At 39.3% G+C, this 11,432-nt stretch overlaps 1 protein-coding gene across 1 annotated transcript in view; it reads left to right on the top strand.

Moving 5' to 3' along the window:
* Nucleotides 1-103: 103 nt before the first annotated feature.
* Nucleotides 104-11,432, top strand: part of PLPPR5 (phospholipid phosphatase related 5) — a 32,772-nt gene continuing 21,443 nt past the window's right edge. Inside the window, exons 1-3 of the mRNA XM_019528343.1 lie at nucleotides 104-115; nucleotides 5,532-5,664; nucleotides 7,904-8,154. Of these exons, the coding sequence (XP_019383888.1) occupies nucleotides 104-115; nucleotides 5,532-5,664; nucleotides 7,904-8,154 (396 nt within the window). The remainder of the gene's footprint in view (nucleotides 116-5,531; nucleotides 5,665-7,903; nucleotides 8,155-11,432) is intronic.

Below are 11,432 nucleotides of genomic sequence, written 5' to 3'. Positions count from 1 at the left end.
TTAGAATGACAAAGCACTTGCATATAACAGTTCTCCAATATTTCCCACACGAGCAGTTGCTGTAGTTGCAACACAAAAATGAGAATTGTCATAGTGGATAAGAATGGCTGTGCATGTAAGTTTAAAATCCTATTACACAGTAGCTTCTGTTTAAAGGTTTGGTAGGTGATGGTGGGAAAACCTGTTCCCAGGAGAAGTTTCCTCCTAACTTCAGGTAGAATTTGGTATGAGAGTTGACTTTACACCTTCTTGTATGCATGTGTGTGTTAATATACTAACAGAAAAGGCCCCACTAGACAGTTTTGTTATACAAATCCTTTAAAAAAATCTGTTAAGCATTAAGAGGGATGTTTATATCATTCTGAAGGGGAAGAGAAGTGACTGGAATAAGCACAAATGAGAGAGGAGGAGGCGGTTCACAAAATAACTTGTTCATTACAGTTGTATAAGCCTTATGTGAGGGTAATGCATTTATGCAGATATTACCTGTTGTAAACCACAGGAGAAACTAAAGATGAGAATGTATGTATGGAGTGCACAGAAGGTTACAACTTTATCTAGTATATTGGAGACTCAGCAAGGTCAGGGTTTATCTTGCCTTAATTATTTAAAATTAGCCAGGTGCATTGCAACATTTCTATTGGAAAGGGGTGAGAATTAGTGACCCATGTTCAGAAAATGCAGTATAAATGATTTTTGATAAGGAGATAGGAAAATAAGATCTCTAAATCTGTGATTATATGATCATAAAACTAAAGGCAAATTTGGGAGGACTTAGATCATTTGGGAGAGTGTATCAGCAGATGACTAATGCAAAAAATGTGAATAATTTGGAAAGAGGGAACCAATGTAGGGAATATATGCTAAAAGCTACAGTCAGCCTGAATAATGAACAGAAACGGACTTCCATTATAGAATGCTACTGAACCTTTATGACCTATGTACAAAAGCTATGAAAACAAAAAGGTATTAAGTTATGTTATGTTAGTTGGAAGGAGTAATAGAGAAAAAAGAGGTATTACTATATTAGACTTCCATCCTCCTGCCTTGGAAACTTTGCAGGATTGATCATCAAGTAGCAGGAAGGATATTACTGTCATGGAGAGGGTTAAGAACAGGCCAAAGAACTTTTCTTATGGCATAATTTTACTGCCCTTTCTCTGGTGGATGCTTCTTTTCTTGAATATGTGTAATACTTCCATAAAGAGACGGGAAATGCTCTTTTCATTATGAAAAAAAAATATTTATCATCTGCAGTCTCACTTGGACACTTTATACACCTCACCTCCCGCATTATCATAGTATCAGAATGCTTCTTCATAATAGTTCATTGTAACAGTGCTCAGAACGGAGTCACAAATGAGCTAAGTGACTCATCTAAGGTCATATTAGAAGATTCTGGCAGATCAGGGACTTGGACACAGGTCAGCCAATCCTGAGTCTATGCCCTGAATCACTGCGATATCCTTCACCTCTTGCTAACTCTACTAAAGCAAGCCAGGTGAACAGCATTTCCACCTAAAGTTCTACTTATTTTCATTATTTTCTTTAATACTGGGGAAGTTAGAAAAACAACTTATTCATTTTCTCCAAAGAAGACATCTTCTGCAATTAATATTGCATACCATGTCCCATATTTGGAAAAAAAAATCACTTGTGTCCTGTTTGCTCACATGATATAATTCCATCATAACAATTCCAAAGTGGGGATTCATTCTTTCGTACAAAATCCATGCTCAGCCTAGAATTCTTATATGTGCTCTTATGTTCTTCTGTAGAAAAATAGCTAAACAAAAGCACATGCTAGACCAAACAAATTACAGTAATGATTTTCTCTGGCTTCTTCCGCATTGTTCATTGCTAATAGTGTGCTTATATGCATAAAAGTATATGAATGTTGTCTTATCCCATGGGCAACTGGATAATTATTTTATAATATTTTCCATATCTGTCATTTTTTTTCATTTTGAGCTTTGAACAGTATTCAGGGAAATAATTTTATCCTGAGATTTATTGAAAAAGAGTGAACAAATAATGGTACTTAATTGAGAACATTTGGGAACTGTTCTTGCCTCCCACCTACTTGCATCTCCCTTATAAAATACAAGCTGGGCACAGTGGCACCCCCTGTGCTAGAGGTAATGCAGGATTTCTACCTGTTTAGTGCACACTGGAGAGAGAAATCACAGCCAAGGAAACAGGAGTGGGGTTTGTGGGGTCTTGGAAAGGAGATTGTGGGTTATTTCTTGTCTTTCCTTTCCCAGCAAAGCTAGTGACTGACAGATATGGTGGAGACAAGTGGTATGTGCTACCCTAAAGGGATAGAGTAGGGAACAAAATCTGGCCTCAGCTCTGCTGTGAAAATCTGAGCTGTGCCCATGCAGAACAAAGGGGGAGGGCAATCAGCTTATCTGAGCTGTCAGCACAGATTCATCACCAAACTAGAGAAGAAATCCATCAAAATACAAGCCGTATAAGAGTAAAAATGATTGCTGTTCTGCATGGTGGCCTCGTACATTATTTTTAAGGGTGAAGAGCAGGAGGAGCTGGCACATCAAAAGTTCTGCTTCCAGTAGAGTTCTGCAGCCACCTAACCCATGCACCTCTATGTCAAGTGTCAGAACAATTTATATAATTTTAGAGGCAGAATTTTATAGTGTGTTTTGTAAGTAGCATTTTTCTCTGAATGGTAAATCAACAGATACAGGTCTCCAGGAGAACTGTTGCTCCTGCCAATCAGGCTTCAGATACAGACAATAAATATCAACTGTCATGTGATGGTCACAGTCTGACATGGAAATATGGGATAATTTAGAAGGACTAGACCTCTCATTCAGAAGCTCCCTCTAAATTGAAGTGGAACCCATTTTATGCCTGCCCTAGGTAGGTATACAGAGACTGCCAACTTCTGGGCTATTTGAAGCTTGTAAGCATGTTTTCTTGCCTGTACTTTAGCAAAGAGTATGTCATGGCATACCCACCGGTCAATAAGATATTCTTACTGTGGGCTGATTTTTGTTGTGCTCTGGTGTAACTACTCTGCATTCCAGTGCATTGGTAATGCAGCAGCTACTACAGAATCTGGTCCAGGCTGTTCAACCTGCCAATATTAAATCCTAGATTTCTGTTCTCCATGTAGACAGGACATTGGTGAAGCACATAAGAGACCTTAAGAGGTTTAGCCTTCACCTGATGAATTGTACTTTAAAGTTTGTTCTGTCTGTCTTTTATAAGAGCTGTAGGTGCCAAGCTGGCATTAAGGGAATGGGTGACATGGGCAACTGCTTGCACTCACAGCAGTGCTCTTCCCACTGCCTGATGCAGAAGTGGTGTCCAGCCCGCACCCCCCACTTCCAGCCACTTCTCAGGAGGAGCAGGGCTGGGAAGTGTGGGCGGCAGCACCATGCTGCTCCGCCTTCCTGATGGACAGCACCCTGCACTCGTGCCTGCCTGCAGCAGCACCAGTGACTTGGGGGAGAAACTAGGGGGTGGGGGGTGCCAAAATACCATTTCCCCTATGGCTGGCGCTGTGCAGGTGTCATTTATGTTAAGCTTTTCCTGTTACTTTTGTTATTCTGATGAACTGCAATTCAAGGTCAAGTTAAGCTGTTTTATCAGTTTGCGAATTGATTTTAGAGGTAGGAAATCTGGGTCACATTGAAATAGACAGGGCAGAAGTTTGTTAACTGAGTACAAGATTTTTGTCTGTTTAGACTGGCTTTTGATTCTGCAATAATGAACTCAGGGTTCAGTGTATTTGATCAAATTCTGTCCTCTTTTTCATTCATGGAACTTCATGGAGGGTGGTTGGTTGTTGTTCTGGACTACATTCATTCATAGAAATCCTGTACTTCCTTATGCGGGTATGTAGTCACAGTGTAGTCCATCTCTGTAGAGTGTGCAGAGATGTGTGCCCAGCCCCCCCGATTATGCAGTGTTAGCAGTACAAGCTCGCTGCTCTTTATGGGCTCAGCATACAAATGTCTGTTTAGCCATCTCTGGGTAAGTACCAAGAGAACAAACCTGGGAGAATTATCGCAGATAATTTGAATGTGGGTATGTAGCCTATGTTAGTACATCTGAGTTTCTTTATACTCTTGTAAGATATTTTTGTGAATATACAGTTCATAAAATGGTTCAGACCAATTTTTGATCTAAAGAAAGATTTCTGAAGTTAAAAAAATAATTGATAATACAGCAGTGTTAATGTTACATTTTGTAAGGAGAGCGATAGAGACTTCTGCTGTTTATCCATAGTTCACATAATACAGTGTAAGCTTTATAATCTCCCTTATAGGTGAGAGCAGAGATCACAGGGTCAGCATTAGAGAAGAGAGTAGAGCATTGGTATACAGCATCTCACCTGTGTTCAAGTCTCTTGACCGCCCCTATTTTGTTTGCTATAAAATGTCAGTATTCCATACCCAAAACTTAGAGGATGCATATATTTCTAGGGTTTGTTCTTGCTGATTCAAGAATAGGCATCCTATACAATTCTGTCTAAGAATAGGCAAAGCAAGTACAAGTTCTAGGAGTAATTTTAAATTGCAAGGCTGTTTTTCAGAATGTTTCATCCCTCACTAACAAAGCTGTGAAGTATAAACAACCAATGTATAAATAAAATTGAAATATACTATATTTTTCTTGCATACAACATGCCCTGGAATATAATATACATGTTGATTTTGAAATGCAGAATGGAAAAAAAAATCTTTCCTTATCCTAACTGAGTAGCAGCAGCTAGGGAGCCAGACCAGCTCATTGTTCTACTGCTTCCAGATCGCTGCAGATTTTACTTTTGGTTTTACCTGGAAGGGGTAGAACCTTCTCTTAGCATATTTCTTGCACAGAAATGCATTGGTTTTTGAGAAATGGTATAGATTGAATGTGAGAAAATATGGAATATTCACATCTGTGTAGTGAATGTGAAGCGGAGCTCATTTAATGTTAAAACAGCATCAAAGGCATTTTGTTTGAGCTTGATGAACTAAGCTAATAATAAATGTGACAAACTCAGCAAAATCTGGAATCATATTGTTAAATACTTTCTGTGGTTAAACAATCCTTGATGCAAAGAGAAGCTTTTTAGTGATTGTTTTCATTGGACTAATGAGGTAGTGCCTAGTCGTGTGAGATGCTGATTGCTATTTGAACTCAAATGAGAGTTGAGTGTTCTGCAAAATCAGATTCTTACTCCTCATGGTTTTCTGCACATTTTGGGCATTATGTAATCCATTGTTCTTGAATTAACCACTTTTTTACTTTTTCCCTATAAAAACTGGGCTATGCTTGTGGGTGCCAAGTTTTGTTTCAAAAGTTACTCCCTTTTATGCAAATTAAGACAAACAAGCCATATGGTATATTTCCCTCACTACCAGATTAACTCTGCAGGAACTTGGTTCACTAGTGTAACTTGGTTACATTTGTTTTGTGTGTTTAGGGCAAGGCGATCATCGCTATGTCATTATTGTTTTATGCTTGCTGAAATCTGATGCATCACTTCTCTCCCCTTTTTTTCCTCTCCTCATAAGATAATCATTGGAGAAACTGCAGTGTTTTGTCTACAATTAGCAACAAAAGATTTTGAAAACCAAGAAAAAACAATATTAACTGGAGACTGTTGTTATATAAATCCACTGGTGCGCAGAACCTTCAGATTCCTTGGTATGAGCAAAGTTAATTCTTTCATGTGTCATTAAATGTTAGTGGTCAATATCTTGTAAGATATGAAATGTGGAAAATATTTAAACACCATAAAATACTCCATATATAATCCTGACATAGATGCAATGAGTCTTTTTCCCATGTTTGGACCTGCCATGGCCAGCTACCTTCCCATCTATTTTAGGCTGCCAGTGAAACCATGGGGCTTTTAGGTAAAGAACTGGCTGGCAGCAGTAGCAACTCCAAAGAAAGGAAGAAATTGGTGCAGGGCAAGTGAGGGCAGAGACATGTCCAGCAGCATAGACTGGCTGAACAGGCCCAGCAGAGGCAGGGAGCAAAGAATTATCACTGTACAGCCCCAAGGAATTTTTCACTTGGCCACTCACAGCAAAGCAGATTAGCATGTGGTCTACTAGAGGTCAGTGGATTTATGATTAAATACAGGTTTTAGGTGTGTTGTGAGCCTGGAGCCTTTATCTCTCTAATAATAGAAGGTTCTACATGGGGTGAAAGTCTGGTTTTTCTGATGTTGATAGCAAAACTGTCCTTGACTTCAGTAAAGGCTAGGATTTCACTCCTATGGTGAGAGAGAATCTTTCACTGGAGAAAAATTATCATTAGTATTAGTGATCCATTAATTAGTTCCCAAATGTCTCCGGAAAACTGTAGCAATGGAGGGATGCCCAGTCTGTGCCCTCCTGCTCAGGGCTGTGTCTTATGGAAATAACAGAAGGAATTGAGCCTCAGGCAGGCCAACCTCTCCCTGCCTACTGCAGTGTGCGCATGTAGTGGGAGGAATGGCACAGCTGTGCCATTCTTCACAGTTCGAACACTTCTGAAGCATTGCTGCCTTCCTCCAGAGACTAATTCCAGCTGGTTAGTGACTTTAGACTGACAGTAATGCCAGATTCTAGAAATTAAGGACAGGATTGTTCCTGACATGGATATTTGGGGGTGGGGAGAGGTGATGCTATCCCAAGTTGGGCCTGCATAATCAGTGCCTGCACTTCCTGTCCCCCAGCTCACTTGTTGGCCCCTTGAGGCAAAAAGAAATTGGAAGGTGGAAAGGTATAAGCTGTTCACCCCTCCACTACGGTGGGCTTCACTGTACATTTGGGACAATGAAAGCGGCCAGAGCCAGTCAATTTCCCATTATTTTAGAACAGTGTTAGAAAGGGTCACGTACACAGTCCAGTTTTAACAATTTCTAGCAATGCAAATTTAATTAACTTGCCCATGAAACCAGAGTTCCAGTCTTAGAAATAAGGTGAGGCCACCTCAGAATTCATTCTGAGCTTTTCTGAGTTATCTCAGGGAAAAGCTGGTTTTTTGAACTGAGATGCTTCTACAGTCTTCATATCTGTAGTGCTATAAAGTCATTGATCATTTATCCTCCCAGCACCTGGTGAAGTAGGGAAATGCTGTCCTTTCTATTTATCCACAGAGAGACTTAAATGACTTGCCCACAGTTATACAGGAAACATGGACTAAGCCAGGAACTGAACCCACTTCTGCCAAATCTGAAGTCAGCATCTTAACCACTACCCTTCCCCTGTAGCACCAGCTTCCTTCTCCCTCAGGCCTTAGGAATGTGTATGAAACAATAATACATCTGCTTTTCTTTCGAATGATCGGATAAATGTAGATCCACAAAAATTACACAAGGTCCAATGTCTTTGATATGTGTTTAATAATAAACCCTGGAATGTAAATTGCTCCTCAGATATATAGCTCTTTACCTCCGATATTTGAATATTTTGGGAATCGTGCCATGCATAGAAATGTATTTGATGGTAGACAGATGAAGACAGCTTGTAACAGATATATTAAATAATACATCACTTCATCTTGCTTATGCAGTCGAGGTGAAAGAAAAGAGGTTCTTGTCCAATATACGGAGGGTTCCTAACATGGTTTCAAATTAATTATATTTATTGGGACCAGTCTTTCACAATCTTTGAGCTGGTGTGTTTGGTGAAACACTGACAGAGCCTCTTTGCTGACACTTGCACTTAGAGTACAGGGGGACTACAGCTGAAGCTGGCCTTCCTAAATTCTTTTTGAAGAATTGCTAGCTACCCTAATAGTTTGAAAGGCAAAAGGTCTAGGACACACAGTGGAGTAGACTGTTTGCAAAATAGAAGAGCATATAAATCTCCTGTAAAAGGGGGAGTGTTTGGACTTCATCAAGATGGTGGGAATCAAAACAGCAGGAACCTAACTCTGTTTTCCTCTTTAGGCATTTATGCATTTGGACTGTTTGCAACAGATATCTTCGTAAATGCTGGACAAGTAGTAACAGGGAATCTTGCCCCACATTTTCTTGCACTTTGTAAACCCAACTATACAGCACTTGGATGTAAACAGTACACACAATTCGTCAGTGGGGCACATGCCTGTACTGGAAACCCAGATCTTATAACGAAAGCCAGAAAAACATTTCCATCCAAAGAAGCAGCTCTAAGTGTATATGCAGCAATGTATCTGGCCGTAAGTACATACTACTATTTAATTTCATTATAATTTGAACAGTGATTTGTAAATTAGTAACCTGAAATGTTTTTTGTTTGTTTGCAACTCGAGATAATCATTAAAAATAGGTTACACAGCTGAGATTTTTCCTTCCTCTGAAACTAATGTGTGAGAGATTTTATGAAGTTGGTTTGTAGCCTTTGAGAATTGGTGTCATTAAGTCAAATTGTGGCATGGTTATGTGGATGCAACTCCCATAGTCTTTTAGGATTATGAGAGAGAAACTGAGGTAGGAATAGTTTCCAAGAAGGAAGATATATTTTCAGTTTAATTGTGGTGGTGGGTTTTTTTTTTAAAAGCATTTATGTTGACGCTGGAACAATGAACTAGGCCAGTGTTTAATGAGAACCACACTGAGCCAAAATTTTCTCTTGTGCTGGTGGTAAATCCTGAATAACCCCACTCCACTGAGTTACCCATATCAGCATAGTTGCCTAATCCAGTGGTGTCTGATCTGCTCATTCCAAAAGGCCAGACTTACTATCTTGGAAAGATAAAGGTGCCCATCTGCAGTGTTTGCGAGCAGATTGCCTGTCATGTCCCATTCTCAGGTGATGCAGAGGAGCAAAAAACTTACCTGTAAGCTCTGAGTTTGGCATTTCCTCAGTGTGGAGGAGTCCCTAGCAGGCATAGATTTAGTACCATCGAGTGCTGTGTTTTCTTCCCCTTGCCTCTGGGGAAGGAGCTCTTGTGGCTCATGAAAATAGGGAGCAGCTGATGGATGATGTATCCTGGTCATCCCATTCTAGCTAGTGTCCTCTTGAGAAATCTTGTCATTTGGTGCAAAAAAGGGGAGCCCCAGGCTGTCTGACCTCTACGTGGAATGAAGCAGAGTACCGAATAGCTAACTATTTTCTGTTTTTCATCTTCTCTTAATCTGTCTGCTGGGATTGCTTTCAGAAAAAGGAAACACCCTTTGCTAGGAGTGTCTAGGTTTAGGCAGACCCCGGGGAGCTCTCATCCTGCTCTCCAGGTTTCCACAGATGAGCAGGAAAACTGGAATGGAACAATTCCTTCTCCATCTTCTGAGATGTAGCTGGTGGCAGGAGCAGCTGCAGTAGGGAGGGGACAGCAGGTATTGACCACAGTTCTGGCACCAGAGCTATTGCACAGAAGACAGAGGAAATGATGGAGGGAAGTAGTAACTGGGGTCATTCAAATACCTCAGTCTTAATTCAGAGTGTGTGTTCTTTGTTTTCATAAATACATTTTTATTTTATTGTTAATACAGTTGTTCTTATGGGCCACAGGTTAGAGCCCCTGATTAAATCTATTTTATACTAAGTTCGAAGTAATGATATAAGAGCACCTGGGCAAGAGGGAATAGGATTTTCCTCAATATTTTGTATCTGAAGTACAAAGTAAATGGGTATCTTTTCGTAGCCATTAAGAGCTTTAACAAATAATTTCATGGTTGGTTAAATTATTGCCTTCTAACTAGACAATTTTTTGAATTGGACGTTTATATTTTACAAGCTAATTTGATTTGAGGAATTCTTTAGTTATCTGACACAACTAGTATTTCTCAGTAACATTCCCACCATAAAATATCTTTACGTTCACCAGCTTTAGGGCACTGATGTTCCCGGAGGGACCCACTCTTTGCTTCCATAAGTTATGTTTTATTGCCTTGCTATTTCTAGCACTAAACGCAGCATTTCCACACAATTCCTTGTGATTATAGTGTAATCTAGAAACCGTGATCAACATCAAGGTAAGGGAGTGTTATCTGCAATCAAGTGGTGATGTGAGCCGTGAAATGCTGAACTATAGGAAGAACAACACTTAAGATCATTGTTGTCTCTTGCTGGGGGGATGTATATGAAGCATTTGTTTTCTGATTAATTGACATTCACCTCTAAATTTGGCTCGGGCTATTATGAAAAGATTTAGAATTGTACACTTTAATTGTACTTATTTTTCTTCTCTATCTATAAAACTGCATTTCCACTATTTCCATGACCCACTTAAATTAGAGAAAAAAGAACCAGCTATTCACAGCACTATAAAACGAGAGGAAAAATTCATATGCATACTTTTTTTAAAGCTACAAACATTCTAAATGCTGTCTTTCATCGACATAATTTGATTGTTAGGATTTAGATTCAATTCCCAGCGTACTAGTTGTATAAATTTTCATATTGGAGTTTCTGCCCTTGGTCCAGAACTGAATAATTTAGTAATTCAAGTCCTGGTCCTGGATCTGTGTGAGGGTTGTTTTTTGTTTTTTTTGTTTTTGTTTTTTTAAAGATCCCTTCTCTGTCTATCCCTCTCCTCCCTCCCCCACACCAGGACTGTAAGGAGAACTGCTAGCCCAGACTAAAGGTATTTGAAGTAATTTTGATACAGGCTATTGAACAGTATGGGGATCAGTCAGACAGCAAACGAAACATGATTTAGTTCATGGATTGAGATCTATCTTGTAGTTTGCAATTGTTCCATGTTATCATGACTAATTTGCCTGGTGTATGCCAATATAATTGTTATACTAAAATACTATGAAATGCTGATATGACTTCTTAATGATCCTTTTATAGACTGTATGATATAAAGTGGATTATTGCCATGTAATTCACTGTAAGTTCTGACTGCACTATACATCAGAAAATCTATAAGAAGAAAATAGTCGTTTTTACATTTTAAGCTCCTGTTTCTTCCATCATTTTTTTTCAAAAATCTTGTAATGTACATTGTTAAATCTAGAAATCCACTTTTGTAGGAAGTGCAGTGCATTTATTTTATTTGGGGGCATTGGCTTATGCTGTTGCTGATGTTTTTCAGTATCCATTCTTTGTCAGCTGATCTCCCTCAGGGTTATTCATTGGGGCTGAAACTTCAAGTTGTGGCTGGGTCTTTGTATATGCCCAGCACAGGCTATTGATGCACATAGCTGGCTGTGTACATTACCCAGCTAGCTAGATGGAAGCATTTGTCTCTTGGACAAAAACATGGGTTTTTTGTTATTGCTGTTGTTTGGAGGTTGTTGCTGAATCCCAGTTTTCACTTCCTGCATTTTAACCATCTGGGTGCTAACCAACGTGCTGATTCAGAGACTTGACCCTAACACTGTATAAACTAAACAAAGCAGGATCTGTATGGTTTTACATATCAGCTTATGTAAATCTAACATCTATCTTCTATCTAAGTCTCCTGTATCTTCTTCTCTCTAAGTATATCATAGGACCCATCATATAGTATGGAACATACTGTCTTCTTCTTTTTTTTTTTTTTTGGCT

This window comes from Gavialis gangeticus, unplaced genomic scaffold (assembly GCF_001723915.1).
Source record: "Gavialis gangeticus isolate Ggan-Ray unplaced genomic scaffold, GavGan_comp1, whole genome shotgun sequence".
In the NCBI taxonomy this organism is placed as follows: domain Eukaryota; kingdom Metazoa; phylum Chordata; order Crocodylia; family Gavialidae; genus Gavialis; species Gavialis gangeticus.
The sequence above is the reverse complement of the archived record's forward strand: the minus strand, read 5'-3'. Positions and strand labels throughout refer to the sequence as shown.